Source organism: Cydia fagiglandana, chromosome 12 (genome assembly GCF_963556715.1).
Source record: "Cydia fagiglandana chromosome 12, ilCydFagi1.1, whole genome shotgun sequence".
NCBI classification, from domain to species: domain Eukaryota; kingdom Metazoa; phylum Arthropoda; class Insecta; order Lepidoptera; family Tortricidae; genus Cydia; species Cydia fagiglandana.
Genome location: NC_085943.1, coordinates 2,804,685 through 2,821,398, shown reverse-complemented (window position 1 = coordinate 2,821,398; position 16,714 = coordinate 2,804,685). Strand labels below are relative to the sequence as shown.

At 36.8% G+C, this 16,714-nt stretch overlaps 1 protein-coding gene across 1 annotated transcript in view; it reads left to right on the top strand.

The window, feature by feature from the left end:
* Positions 1-15,093, top strand: part of LOC134669314 (steroid receptor seven-up, isoforms B/C) — a gene marked incomplete at its 5' end in the record, with an annotated part of 128,591 nt that extends 113,498 nt beyond the window's left edge. Inside the window, one exon of the mRNA XM_063526821.1 lies at positions 13,981-15,093. Coding sequence (XP_063382891.1) covers positions 13,981-14,255 — 275 coding nt within the window. The remainder of the gene's footprint in view (positions 1-13,980) is intronic.
* Positions 15,094-16,714: the final 1,621 nt, after the last annotated feature.

The following is a 16,714-nucleotide window of genomic DNA, read 5'->3' as shown; positions in this document are numbered from 1 at the left end:
GTGAGTCCGTTGGCACGCATGTCCTCTTTAACGACATCTAGCCATCGCTTCTTGGGTCGGCCTCTTCTTCCCGTACCGGGAGGAGGCGGCATGGCCAGGCATTTGTTACCGACGTAACTTGCCGGTATGCGCGAGATGTGGCCATACCAACGAAGGCCGGTCGCATATTGGGGTACCCTCCTCCAATCGAGGGGCGACTTAAATCTTTTCGAGGCCGAGGTGTAGGGTTGGAGCCGGTGTAGCTTTATTTGACGTTCATAAGCGAATTGTAATATGACTAATTGAATAATAAACTAATCTATATCTTATAAGGTGTAGTGATTTACCTAACTAGTGCACACTGCACACTGCACACTGCACATCCCTTTGAAGTTCCCGTTAACCACAAACACTGTCCTTTTACCGCTAACAACGCCCAGCTCCCATATAGACCCAAGTCGTGCGCAGGCGCCCATTGTACTCCACTTAATTGTTTTTAATTCCCGTGTGTATTTGTCTTTTAATTACGCCCACGGCTCGCTAATGGCCAGTGAGCAGATCACGAATTTTATTTAATTGTAGTGATGCTGGACTTTGGATAGGGATCGGGAAACTAAATAAGGACGATTCTGTGTTGAGTCAGGTTTGCTGGTGATATTGATGGTTTTGTGACATGGTCCGATCACGGAATTTTAGTAATGCGTATGATTTTTTTATGTCGAATCGTGAGTTATAGTCTTAGACAATATAACCAATCGGAGACGCCTTGTCTGTAATTTTCTGTAGGTACAAAACAGTCTGCCGATTTTTGGGGGGGAGGGGCACGTCAAATGTATACGTAACGTAAAAATAGCTATGTCAGGTAAGCGTCAGTCCATACAATGTGTTATGACCATTGGCCGCCTATTTTCGGCGGAGGGGAACGCCTGTTAATGGCTCCTCCGTTTGGTTTATGGTCTAAGGTTATACTCATAGTTATAGATCTCCTGTGATAGCGCTTTTTTTTAGAAAAAACAATAGAACTAAAATTTCAAAAATCTAGTAACATGGTCATATTTATTTTGCCGTATTAACAGTCGTAGATTTTACAGTTTTGTTCATAGGCCTTATTCGATTTTTTTATGTTATTTCTATTCAGAATCACGAGCTCTTCCGAATAGAAAAAAAATGTCCCAACATTTTTATTTCTATTCCGTTACCATTTTTCATAGATTTTGTATGGCGGTCCGGAATGGAGAGAGCGGAAAATAGTTACCTATAATTTTTGGGCCATTTTTTGTCCTATCAGGATCGAAAGAGCTCGTAATGCTAAAAAGAAATACCATGAACATTCCCAAATCAGAATAAAACTAGTTATACAGTTGTAGTACATTACCTACCTGTATTGCATGCAACTATAAATATGTAAAATGATCCATATACCAACCAGTCCGTGTGTAATACTAACGTGATTTAATACAAAAATGTTACATTGACCAGACGAGCTCTGTAATTCAGTTTGGCTTGATTACACATAACACTGATAAATGTCATAATATCCATTAATCCTGTAATTTCCCCTCATCCAATAGAATATAGCCATATTATATCAAAGGATAATGAAGCATTTTCGCATCCGAGCGTACGGAACACGCCAAGCCGGTGTGTCGCCTCATTTGGTTAATTCGCCTGATCTGCCCGAGCACCCGAACTGTCCTAACATCCACTAAAGGCTCGCACACATACGCCCTTCTTGTTACGGAGATACGAGATATCCACAATTAACCAGGTACAAAGTTTGCGGGGAATCACGACGGCAACTTTTAAACGCGTTTTAATGAGCCGTTTGGTTCGAAATTTGAACTTTAATTATGGAATTTGGGAAGTTTTTGGTGAACGGTTTTAATTTGTAACAATTTTTGAATGGCAATCGAAAATTTGGAAAAGAGAGTTATGACTGATGACTGACTGGCTCCGTACAATCATTTCACTGGCTTTAACCTAGTAAATAAAAATATATACAGGGTGTTTGGTACATCGTTTGCCAAATTAAAACGGCAGATAGGTCGAGTCATTTGCTATCTTCTCATGCCTAGAAAAACAAAATGGCCATGGTTTTTTTACTACTATGCAAGTAAACATTTGAAATTTACGAAACACTGGCATAGAAGTGAAAAAAAAATACGCCAAATTAAAAATTTCTAGGCCTGAGAAGATAGCAAATGACTCAACCTATCTGCCGTTTTAATTTAGCAAACGATGTACCAAACACCCTGTATAATTATAGCAATTTCTATTTATTCTCCTCTTTAGATATTTTTTTGACGTTACCTTCTGGGCGAGCTCGCTCCATCGTAGGCCACGTCTACGCCTCGGCTAGTCTGTGGCCATGAGTAAGCCCATTCATTAAAAAAAAAAACACGGAGAATATATCACTGCATAGTAGTAAAATGTCAAGCAAATTTCTGTACCATTTCGTACTGTTTCACGGTAATAATATATCCTTAACGGCTATTAATTATCACTGTGAATGTACGAAATGATACAAAAATCTAATTCCTTGGCTTTACATGTTTTAAACGGCTATGTCTAAAACTTACCTGTTAAAATATAATTTACATACGTCGGCGTCATTCTTAAATTACGGTTACAACGAATTAGGTACTTAAACATTATTTCACGAAAATAAAAAGAACCCATAAAATTCAATAAACACTAAAAATCAAAGACCCGATAAAATAAAAAAGCCAGAAACATCTAAACACGCGACAAACCGCAGATGAGGGGAGCACCCCTACACTGCGGTCCGCGGTCCGGACCCTCCAGACCGCAATCTAACAAGCGACTTTTGGCTCGACCCACTACGCGGGACGCGGGTAGATCCCGGGATAAGTGCGGGGATAGTTTATTCATATATTTATTTAAACTTTATTGCACAAATGTACAAAAAAAGAGTAAAAATGGCTGAATTAACGTCTTAAGGTATTGTCTACCAGTCAACTATTACGGGTAGTAATGATGTTCTTAATTATTTCTTTATGCTATTTGAACCCTTACTTTGGCATACAAAAATTGAGGTACTGACAATGAGTTTAAGCCTCCTTGCTCAATTGTTTAAATGATTTTGATTAGAAAAAAATGCAAAAAGGGGGTAGACTAAAGATGTAGGGCAGGCAATAATAAATATTTAAAAACCTAAACAAAATAGATTTGTAGGTCTAAAACACAAATTAAAAATGAGAGGTAAGTATATCACTAAAATAAAAATAGAAATGTTCGAATTCTTCCCCATGCCGACATTTCATTTGTACTTTTTTGACATTCATCCCCCAGGCAGGGATAATCGTATCAGCACACGTCACTTGCGACACCCCTGACCACTAATCAATGAGGACCTCAACACTGTCATTATACGAGTTGAAACCCTTTTGAATACGGCGAACTACAACTTAAAACAAAAAATTTAACTGATTTGCAAGACCGAAGTGATCTACCATACCATAAGTGTACCTACCGCGAACAAAGTTTCGTGCGGTACACTAAAAAGTTCGTGAAAATACGTACAAAAATGGAATGTACGTAATTTATGAAAAAGGATACAATCTCAATCTACAAAAATCTGTAAAATTTAAACAATCTGTCAAGAAAAAAAGTCACTTCATTAATTGAAATGACAAATTTTAGAGGTCGGATCTTTTCCGATGAACTGCGTTCAATTAGAAAACATATAATGGCTTTTGTTTTGCGGAACTATATGTATGTTTTATAGATATATTAGATATACATAACAACATTAATCTTATAAAGCTTTTACTATAGCAACTTTCATAAATTCTTGTCTACAAATACATAATTACAGTAGACAAACAATAATTATTTTTTATTAAATTATGCTTGACAGCTTCAACACAGCTGTTTAAAGAAAAAAAAACACGAACGACTGAATGTAATGTATAACCACAACAAAAATGTACATGACCACCAATCAATGAAAAGTACAAAACACTATACATTTATAACACACTATGAAAAAATAATACTGTTGACTTCATACAAAATAGGGACAAAAATAATCATAGATTGGACAAAAATATAATTACAATAGAAATTGCAAAAAGGGTGACTTTTATATTTGTAATATATAACCACAACAGAAACGTCGCAATGATTGTTAGGCGCGTGCCAAAATGACGGGTCTGAGATGAAAATTACATACTGTCGGTTGTGGGGCTAAAAGGTATGATTATTTGCTGCTGTGCGCTGGGGACCTATTCCGTGTTTTTTAAGCTCATGTTGTTGAAAGTCTTGTAGTAAAGTTGTCATAACTACTATGTCAATATTTTATTAGTCCGTTTTGATGTTCGGCCCGATTCGAACATTAAGATATGACAAATATTATGTCTAGATACGATATGGATTTGAAATGTCAGTGTCAAAAGTAACGGTTTTATTTGAAGAATCCCTTGTGAATCCCCATGCCTCCACCATTTTGAAGATAATCTTAAAACAGAATCGACAAAAAATTGCATTTAATTATTGAACCAACTCACATAATTTCTCAAGAATCGGCTAAGAAATACTAGTAGCTACATTTTTGCCCATGCTGAAACGGAGACCATTAGCTTCAAAGATGACTGACGCTAGACCGGGCCGGGGCTGGGCCGGAGATTCCGGCGCTTCGTTTTCTATGGAATGCACCACGTCATAGAACATGAAATGTCGGACGCCTCGGTCAAAATAAGTCTAGAAACTTTGGCTATGTCAACGACCTTTTAAGTTAACATTTACATTGGTTCCCAGTCAAATCGAGTCGCGATTTGAACACAAACATAACCAAGATGGCATCTCGGTGACAAACACCGGGTCCCATTGTGGGTGCTAAATTTGTTTCGCTATTTCGATCTCCTTACAGATTATATTGTAAGGAAGCCATTGTTAACGGTATTGTGATTTAAATTATAGGTTATGTTATCGTCTTCACATTGTTATAGAAGAAATATAGAGGTAGAGATTGGTTTTGTAGCTAATTTCATAACTTGGAGGGCATTGTAAAAAAATCCATAAAGTTAGTTTTCATAATTCTTATTTATTCAGGTAATTACAACATCGATATTTAAATTAAATAATAAAATTATCGTTAAACCAATAGGGTTTGTCTCTACCTATATACTCGATAGATTTTATTTTCCAGAATATTAATTGGTATAAATGAAAACATTACGATTAGATAGTATTTAAGCCAAATAAATAAACACATAATTTTTAAATGTCCACATGTAGGTAACTTAAGAATTGTTCATATTCATAACATTCGGACACCTTAAATTCTAACACGAAAAGAATTTTCATTCCTGTTATTAACCTTGATTGTCCATCAGTGGCTTTTTTTCGTGGATATGGACAAGCCTTAGCATCAAACGCCACAAAGCATAGGCCGTGTTTAAAAAAAAACATTCAGAGATACTCATGTCCGCGTCACTTATAATAAGATACGATCGAACAGAGATTCAAAAACAAACTTACTTTTACCTTTAGAAAAACCGATATCGGAAACAAATGTTGTCAAAAGACGCTGCTGCGGCGGCATTCATAACGTTGTACGAACACCTTTGTTACACTAATACCCGCTATTCCATTCTACAAGATTATCCCAATGTTTGCAAAGTAAACATCTGTCGTACAGTCAATCTTTGAGACCAGTTTAATTTCAACCTTAAATATATGAGATGTAAGGTTGAGATTAAGATATTGGTTGTTGCCTTGTGTACCGCCTACGTTGTGTTTGAGTAACCGCCTCTTTGAGGCATTGACGGATTTTGTATTCAGTTGATCGACTTAGTACTGTAGAATTTAAACTATTGATAGCAGAATGTGTCAGTTAGGATGTTATTTATAGAAAATTCGAAATAAAAAAAAACATCGCGCTTATGTTTAAAATAAAATCTACCAAAAGACCATAGTTACAACAACTACAACGTCATGCATAAGTTAAATTACAAATTTCCAATACAGTCAAAAAATCACATTAAAATTCTAAGGTCATCAGAGACAACAAGTCTTAGTTCGGAGCAAATATAAAAATATATATTCATTTTTTAATCTTATTTTATTTGTAGCTTGGTAAGATTGCTTGGCAAACCTATAGCCAAGTTCATTATATTATCTTAAAAAATCATAACCCCAAATAGCATAAAAACTGTAACCCGCATATAGTTTAATAAGGGATAATTATATATTTTATAAAAGATAGAGCGTGAACGATGAATGAATGAGTGAATGAAACGAATGCGGGCTCGATTTAACTCGCTCGATTATCACCCTTTACTCTAATGAACGATAAATTGAACATTACGAGTATATATCGAAAGCAAGCGATTGATGACACTTGAAATCATACAATTTATTACAATTGTAGATGTAGATATATAGGAATATGTATATATTTTACTTATATTTTATTTAAATAACGAAGATGAGTAAGCCCATTCATAATAAAAAAAAAAAAACGAAGACCTGTACGGCTACCACCAGTTTTGACATTGACACATTCGCTCACGTCTACGTAACTTACTTTCTATGCATCTCGCTCGTACTGGCATAGGCTACATTAGCCACCTGAGAGCTCACGATCGTCGCTCTCACTATCCAGTGAATACCCAGTCGCCGAGGCCGAAACCGGCTAGGACGGGATGATGATGATGATTAGTGCAAGCGAGATGTACCGAAAGTAAATTAGTAGACGTGAGCGTTATGTCAACATTAAAAGTTAAAACTGGTGGCACTGTAACCTATACCAACACTGGGCTATAACCGCGAAAATCGATGTTCGCAAATTACGGGGATTTTTCTCTGTCACTCTAACTACGCCTTCATTGGAATAAAAGAGAAAGATCCCCGCAATTTGCGAATTTCGGTTTTCGTGGTAGCCCCTCTGTTCTGTTGTCTTAATCAGTAGATTAAAGGGTTTTTAAAACTTGTTTGATCCCATGACCGGTAGTAATGCAAGTGCATATTTTACACCCTAGAAGGCTTTTTTTTCAAATTTGTTATTGTCCCACTTTGAACAAAGGCTTGCTCCTTTTCTGCCTTTTCATTCCGAGATATTAATATTAAAGTAAACCAACTTCAGGCAAAAATGTCGTCATTATACGGAGTGAAACGTTATATGGAGTTTACACTTTATTGATAGCTCCAATGTTACATGTCAAAAATTGAGAGAAAGACTTGAAATATAGAACGGTAAATAAAATCTCTTGGTTTGATGATGGAAATGATCGCCAATTCGGCGCCAAGCTCATTCCTGTTGTTCATTAATGCCGATGGGACATTGATTCACAGGGCGCATCGTTTGACCCCGCCATCAATACTATTTAAGCCACTAACTGCTTGCTTCGACGAAACTGATTCATTTCGGGGTACACTGTATTATGAATATACATTGTTATAGTTTGTAGATTTCCAATAAGCCCCGGAGTTAGCCGCCTTACTTAGCAATAGACAAAGGTTTAGCCGTCGGGGCCTATTAGAAATCTACAAACTATAACAGGGCTGCACAGTCAGCAGCAGAAGTTGCTAAGCGGGCGAGGTGTTCAAAATTATTTTGACGCGACTTTATTGTTAAGAGAATTAGAGCGTGTCAAGGTAATTTTGAACACCTCGCCCGCTTAGCAAATTCTGCTGTTGACTACACATATGAACCTTATGTTTATTTTGTCTTAGTTCATTTTCTTAATTAAAATACTATATTTACATAATATGCATGTGCATTCCGTTTCCTTTCATTAGAATCGTGTAGAATATCATCATCATCATCTCAGCCACAAGACGTCCACTGCTGAACATAGGCCTCCCCCTTTGGGGGGTGTATGCCATAATCGCCACGCTTGGCAGGCGGGTTGGCGATCGCAGTCGAGTACACCGAATTTGAGGGACCCTGCTGCCCGTCCACCGGTGGTCTTGGACGTAGTTTAAGGACATACCCGGGTCTTTAAATGTAGAATATAATTTGCATTATTTGTGCAAACTTATCATTTCATTAGTTTTTCCACTAATAAAAGATTTAGATTAGACTTCGGTTCCACTTTTGCCTGTATATTATGCTACTTTGGCCATTACATGTCAAATATTCCACATTCTTTTTTCCACATAGATTAGGTTCTTCGAGATTTTAAACTCCTACTCGTATATTTAGTCAAAAATGGATTCAATACTAATTTAGTCGTTTTTTCCCTCTTTGATTATTGCAAATACAAATATCTCCTCATTTATATGTCTGACACATTTTTGCAAGCCTCCGTCATCATTTCATTCATTCAATTCATTCACTCGTTCGTTCATAGCACCAATCAAAGTTATTACATTGTTAGGCGCAGGGTTAACAGGCGATCCTGATCTCTGGTCTGTAGCAAAGCGTATACCTTTTGAATCAGGGGGGATCAGAGAGGTGAGGGGGCTTGGTCAATGGAATTAGTGGTTGTTTAATTGATGTTTTGTAGACAATTTGTTGATCAAATCGTTATGGAATTTAATGAACAAATCTTAACAAGACCACGAGTCTGAACCATCCAGCATGATCCATGCAGATAGAATTCTAGTCTAGGTATAGTTTCGATAAATAATCTTGAATGGTACTACTCGTGCTTGGAATGACAGAGAGGAAAATCTACGTTAAGGTATTTATAATGTTCAAAAGCTTTATTTGCAATGGATCATAAAACAAACACAGTCATGTTTATTCCTTTTATCCATGAATCTTGTCAAAGTGCAAGTTACTAACACGTGAAACTTTTTTTACTTTTACATTTACGAAACGAACTTCCTAATATATATCTGTCACCGTGCACCGTTAAATATTAGATAATCTATAGTAGGTATGTATACCAATGTAGGTAAGCGGCGGAATGAACCACGTAATTTTCTCATTAAGCATTTAAAGACCAACTGGTCGTTTTAATTACTTGAAGCTATTCGGAATTTAAAAATTAACTTCTCTAAATGTTGGTGTTTTGAAAGAATAAATTAAATATTGCTTGAATTTCGGTATGGTAATACAATTATTGGTTTTGGTTATTGAATTGTAGGGTTTTAAATGTAAATCTGGGATCGGCGAGATTGAAGGTTGTGGGAAAATTAGTTGATGTTCAAATGATGTAAATACTTATATGAATAAGTAAGTAATGTTAAACTTATACATAATCAAGTGGATAAATCTCTTTGGTATGTACAAGGTACACTATGTAATTCGAAGATATTTACATTATCCACTCAGTTTTGATGAACTTATGATTGATTCAAAATGCAGGTATTTCACACAATAGCCCGATTTAGCAATATTAAAATGTGCTTTGGTACATACATGGTATTTTTCAAACTGGAAGGGTACCATGACAGATGTCAATTCAATACAATTTTGCGACATTTGGCATTTTTAGGTTATAAATTGTATGGAAATGACATCTATCATCCTATCCAGCTTGAAAAATACTATAAAAGCGAAATTCACTCTTGATTGCCGAAAATGTAAACTTTTAAAAATATTTACTCTTCTATCTGACATATGTCAACTGTCCAATAAGTATTAAGTATCCACCAATACTTGATTTCATTTCGCCTTTACTTGGCCAGCATTGTCATCTTTCCCCTGACGTCACTGCGCACGGTAGTGCACAGCCAAGTCTACAAACCAACATTTCGACAGATGCGTATAATGAATCTAACCTAGTTCCCCATGAATCTATTAATTGTAATACATGTGTCCACGCCTTCCAGCGTCTCGGGACATGACGCAACGAGACAATTGCGATCACTTGTACTAATTGTCCGTTAAATGGTCACAGCTGCTTGTAATTGATGGCCACCCGAGTAAGGCGTATGGAAATATTGGGAGTAAAATAAATAAATGGACACAATGATTCTGCTGCTGGGTAATGAACTTGGCTTTGTCTTTTTAAATGTTCATTTTTGGAAAAAAACCCTTCACGCGGTGCCAGTACCTGTCATCTTGAAACTTGACGGCCCGATTCGAATTTTAATATACGTCAATTAATAGATCTAGAAACGATATGGATTCGATATTCCAGTGTCAAATGTGACGTTTCTTCAAACAATAACGTCACTTTTGACACTGACACATCTAATCTATATCGTTTCTAGATATATTAATTGACGTATCTTAAAGTTCGAATTAGGCAGTAAAGTCATTGCCGATAGAGGTGACAGCAAGGTGTCATCTATTAGGCATTAGCATGTCGAGCACTAGTACGTTTACCTTATGAGTGAGTTAGTATGTCTCGCAACTGCTTAAATTTGGTTTATTAGGCTTGTTACTATATAAGTTTTCGTTACTTATTGTTTACTAAATTGAACTAAGACGATATAATCTTGTATGAGTATGATCACCAGGCCACCCGTCGCATACAAAACGTCCATCCCAGCAAATGACGGCAAAAAACGCAGCAACGCACAAAACGAGTTTTTTGACTTCAGGAAAATTTTACGATTTTGTTTAGATTTAATCAAGTCTCTCATTTAACTTATTATTATAGTCTGGCAAACCAAATTTGTCGGTAAATGGGAACCAAAAAAATACTCATCCCTAACTTTTGGGTGCGAGCGTAAAGGTGACAGTCCATTTCCAACGACAGCTGCACTACTGTTAATTTTACTATGGAAATTGACAATGACAGCGACGCGTTCAGTACCGGTAGTGCAGCTGCGGTTAGAAATGGAATGTTACCATAAGTCGAACAGCCCGATTCAAGAGTCCCGAGCCCGAGTCAAAAGTGACATTTCTACAACCGTCAAAAACCTCACTTATGAGTATGACACTTGGCAGATCGGTATCGTACCACTGTGACTTCTTATCAGCATTTTTCGAATCAGGACGAAAGACAGTATCATCCTGTAAATTTTTGAATTGAGACCCTGGCCAAACTAGAGTCAGGCCGTAAAAAGTCTGCAGCGATTTTGATAGCCCACGCAGTGCAAGTGTCATTTTAAACGTCAAACTTCTATGAAATTATGACGTATAAATAAGACTTACGCTGCGTGGGCTATCAAATCCGCTGCAGACTTTTATTGGTGCGACTCTATATCTCCCAAATACAAAATATAAGACGTAGACCAATCTAATTATGCCATAATACTAATTATGTCTTGCCAGACGTCTGTATACTGTTGTTCGCATCATTTCTGTTACAATAAAAATATATTAATGTCGGCCGCAAATGTAGCCGGCCCCTAATCCGATTAGGGGTGTTCACGGGTTATTATCTGCGGGTTTGGGGTTCCGTACGTCTAAAAAAGTTATTCCTGTAGAAACACTCTTGGTTTTTACTTTTTCTGTCATTATCAGTGATTTTGTAAAGTTAATTATTGTAAATTAATGTAATCTTAAAAGGTACCTTAAAAGATCACAACAATAAAATAATAAATCTACATAAGTAGGTACTTAAACTAGACCTAACTTAAAACCTTTTAAAGCCTCCCATTATAAATCCGGAAACGCACTTGCAACCCCTATGGTGTTGCAACACCATGGGGATTGCAAGTGTTCATGGGTGACGTTAATTGCTTACCATCAGGCGGTTTGTCCGCCCGTTTGTCTCCTATATTATAAAAAAAAATCGACTGAAACTGAAAATTAATTATGACTCAAAAAAAGACTACTACTAAAAATTTAATTTATCCTCCCTTGACTACGACCGCGTAGAAGTCTAAGAATGTTAAACCCCTAAACCCTAAAATATACTGCCGTATTCGAACTTCAAGATATTCACAAGAAACGACACGTACTAGATCCATTCTAGATACGTTATAGTTTAGATATCAACTAGTTCTCTTTTGCAGCGCAATTCGGGCAACCAATGTCACTTTTACGTTAGATAGAGTACTGTAAGATGTGAATTGGATCTCTAAGTCATATTCTGTGGAAATCGTTCAAAAGTATCTCCAGAATCGCGCAAATGTCAAATTTGACAAAAAAGATATCTAATAGATATCTATTTCAAAATTCGAATCGGGCCCATATGTTCTTGAAAAAAAAATCAAAGAAAATAAACCCTTTTTGGGCAGAGTTCAGCTCGCGCTTAACCAGCTTTGACTCAGGGGGAAGGATTACATTTGTGTCTTGTAGATTTGTTTCTCAAACTTTTCCCTTTATCGAAATTTTGAGTGATGCAATTCATTCGAATGCATCCAAGTGGAAATTGTCGTTTGTTGGTGTTTCATTGAGCAATTCCATTTATATTATAAGCTTGACATAAATTTAAGTATTGATCAATGAACATTGTATATATTTTGTTTCTAGATAAGTTCTCTTTTGGTTTTCTAATGCACCGCCTACAATATTTTCTGCTTGGCCTTAAGGTTGACTGGTAGAGAATGCCTCATGGCATTAAGTTCGCCTTTTGTACATTAAGTTAATATTCTTTTGTGCAATAAAGTTTTAAATAAATAAATTAATGAAAGAACTTACTTGGCTTAAAATATTATTTGACTTGAGTCACATTGCGAATTAAATGTGCCCCTTATGCTACGTTTACACTAGATAAAAAAAAATTATTAGCACTAAATCACTGGTAGGTAGGTAGGTAATTGTTACTCTTGTTAGTATGTGACCAGTAGCTGTTTTGTGAATTGGTGTTAAATATATAACTTTAATGAGGTTGTTTAATAGGTATCGTGTAACTGTTTATTTATACGAGTATTATTAGATGAACGAAAAGTACTTAGGTAGGTACCTACGGACAAATTTCTATTGAAGCAAATGCTTGTCATATAGCAATATCTCATATATATTCACGGTTTAATAATGTAAAGAATCCTAACTAGTTTTAAGCATTAACTACTAAAGACAGTTACAAATACGTGAGGTTAATGTTATTACGTAGAATCCTACCATATTAGATACCTAAGAAGATTCGTCTGCCTTGTATGTAGGTATATTTTACCCACCCTTCAAGCAATTTGCTGAACGAGCACCATAACTGCTTCTATACCATTTAATTCGTGCATTTGTTTACGGAAGTACATTATAAGAACATTTAAAATGAAATAAAATAGAGTAATGCTCAATTTACATCAAAACAACCGTATTTTTTGTCCTTATGCGATATTTGGGATAAATTATGAGAAAACGGGATTCTCTGTGCACTCTACGTTTAAAGTAAATGACTCGGTGCTTAACTGCATTCTCAGTAGAGGTCCTCCTCCTTGTGTCATATTCCTCATTGCTGAGGGTCGTGGCCTCCACGAATTATTTTTTGGACTAATTCCTTCCACTTGTTGCGATCTTCAGCAGTGTGCAGTGCATCGTGGATTTTAGATTTAGTGCCTTCGCGGATCTGATCTGTCCATCGCATTGGGCTTCTTCCAGGTGGTCGCCTTCCTTGGACTTTCCCCGTTACCAGAAGCATTTCCAGGTTGTCATTTTTCTTTCTGACTATGTGTCCAAAGAATTAAAAAATAGAGTAGAGTTAAGCCACGAAAACTCTGCAGCGATTTTGATAACCCTCGCAGTGCCAGTGTTATTTATACGTCATATTTCATGGAAGTTTGACGTTTAAAATAATACTTGCACTGCATAGGATATCAAATCCGCTGCAGACTTGTCTTGGTCTGACTCTAGGCACTTTCAATGCTAATATGTATAAAGGTGATAAACAAGGTGTTTATTATTGGAATTAGGGTAAACACACTGCGACGTTAACCATATACTTAGGTAACTAACTGATGATGATGATGCTCTCCTGACCGATCTCGGCTACAGCCACTGTGTGCTCTGGAGTAGGCAATTTTTAACTGTTATTAGAGTGTAGCTGATCCACTCTGTGGTGTGCCCTTAGGTGGCTCACGTACCCTATCTTCTTGCTAAATACTCGAGCGCATTTTGGGCACGTCAGCACACCACCTATATATGTAATTGTAGCAAATTATATTATATAATTGTGTAACTAAAACTACATATAGGTTAAGAATGTTTTTGCACCTTTTCTTTTGCTAAATTTGACGTTTCTTTTACAGACGCCTGCGGCCTGTCGGACGTGTCCCACATAGAGAGTTTACAAGAAAAATCCCAGTGCGCCCTCGAAGAGTACTGCAGAAGTCAATACCCCAACCAGCCCACAAGGTTCGGGAAACTGTTACTCCGGCTGCCCTCGCTCCGAACCGTCAGCTCGCAAGTCATTGAGCAACTGTTCTTCGTGAGGCTCGTAGGGAAGACGCCCATAGAAACGTTGATCCGGGACATGCTGCTGTCCGGGAGCTCGTTCTCGTGGCCTTACATGGCGACCATGTGACACACGATGTGGAGACAGCTGGCGGCCGCCTGATCCTCGCCGTACGGCTTCCCGCCGTACTTGCCCAGCCAGCGGTTCGATCCGTTCCAACGTTTCCAACGAGAAGTCCCCCAAGAAGACGCCGTCACCAGCTCCAGCGAGTTCCAAGAAGCCTCCGAAGAATACTTCGGATCCAGGAGCAGGGACAGCGAGCGAACTGAATGCCCAACCTTCGATCCCATATCAGCTTTTTACCCCCCGAAGACGAGTGAAAACCAGGAGTTTGAGACGCAAAGTGACACTCAGAAGAACGCTCAAAAGACTTCCATCATGATCGACAACCTACTTAACTTACGGCCCGAACCGTGCGACATGAAATGAACATTTAGTGGTCTAATAGTTCAAGATTTTTTGTTCCTCTGTAAAAATACTTAGGCTTATATTTAATTGTACATAAAATGTTTTATTGTAATATAGTTATGATAAGGTGCGAAAGGCATAGAAGTTTTCTACGACGTTTGTGATAGGTCGGAGGAATCCTGTTTATTATCCATTACGTTAAATGGTCCTTGTATATTATCATCCTAAGGCCGAAGGTCATAGTACTTCTTCAGTTTGATGAAATTTAAACCATATTCAATTGGAACAGAGTACAAAAATCAACTCTATTCCCTGCACTATGGGTTCAAATTTCATGGCATTTCTAGATCATAGTAATTCTTCAGTTCGATGAAATTTAAACCATATTCAATTGGAACAGAGTACGAAAACAACTCTATTCCCTGCACTATAGGTTAAAATTTCATAGACTTTTGTGTTTTTCATTTGTATGTCTCGGCCTTAGGAGATTATGCGAGCGCCTTAAAGGGGCCTACTGTTTAACAGTCCGCCGGACGGTATCGGCCTGTCAGTTAGAACAAAATTTTGACAGTTCCGAACAACTGACAGGCCGATACCGTCCGGCGGACTGTTAATCAGTGGGCCCCTTAAAAGAGTCAATGGACAGGGAATATTATTTATATTTTCTCCTGTAAAGCCAATGAGGTTTTTATATCAAATCGATTTATATAATAAAAGGCAATAAGATTACATCGGTCGTGCAATGTTGGTGTGTATGTAGTAATAGTGTAGATACTTAGTCAACGACATCGTTTTTGGATATTTTTTATTTCACAGTGGTGCTCTTTGGTATTTATTAATTCAGAATAAATCGTCGGATGACAAGCAAAAGTCACTAACTAACACCATTGAAATTAATGGACAATAACCTCCTCCTTTGGGATTTGGAAGTCGGTTAATAAACCGTGTTACAAGTGTAATAAAGTGCATTGTTACTTTAAGTTTTTGATAGTACTTATTAGTGACTTTTGCTTGTCACCCGACGAAATATGAGATTTGTATGGCACTACCAAAATTACTTGGACCTCTCAACTCTCACAGATATCATGGGGTATGTGATTAAAGTTGTAAAGTTAGACCAAGAAAAGTCTGCAGAGATTTAAGGTGACAGTCCATTTCCAACGACAGCTGCACTACTGTTCACTTTAGTATGGAAATTGACAATGACAGCGACGCGTTCAGTACCGGTAGTGCAGCTGCGGTTACAAATGGAATGTTACCATTAGACAGCACATGCAGTGCCAGTGTTATGTATACGTCAGAATTTCATAGAAGTTTGACTTTTAAAATAACACCTGCACTGCGTGTGCTTCTCTTAGTCCAACTCTATCAATGTAAGAATGTAGAGATTGATTAAGTAAAAGATTGTATTAAAAGTATTTTGGTAGAGCCTAAAGCAAAATTTTGGTTTAATAAGTTTTGGCGTTATTTTTTAAACTGTAAATATTTATATTTGGTACATGTCTACTTAAATAATTCCGTAAAAGCATTTATTGTACACCTATCGTTCCTTAACTTTTTTAGAGTTTTACGTTTTATATTATTGAAAAAGTAGCTTTCATAGAAATATTTTTTTAATTATATAACACTGCAGTTTATTTTCTACTTCTTAAAAGATTTCTTAGTGAGAAATTAATTATATTTGTTTTAAAGGATAAAATGCACAATTCTTGATTTCAATCGTCATTTGGATCTACCGTTTCGTCAACGAAACATTATTAAAATTGTTTTGATACTTTTATTCATACAAAATAATGCTTCGTACTTTTTCAATCTAATATGTTTTATTTAGAATGATTGTTTTAACATACTTTAAATTAATTGCATTTCTTTTTAAAGCATTTGATATTCCTTCAAAAAATTCAATGTCACAACGTAAGTGTTACTAGAGTTAGACCAAGAAAAATCTGCAGCGATTCTGATAACCCACGCAGTGCAAGTGTTATTTATACGTCAAAATTTCATAGAAGTTTGACGTTTAAAATAACACTTGCTCTGCGTGGTCTATCAAAATCGCTGCAGACTTTTCTTGGTCTAACTCTAATTATTTGGGGGGGCGAGTAACTGGCAGTGTCCTACTG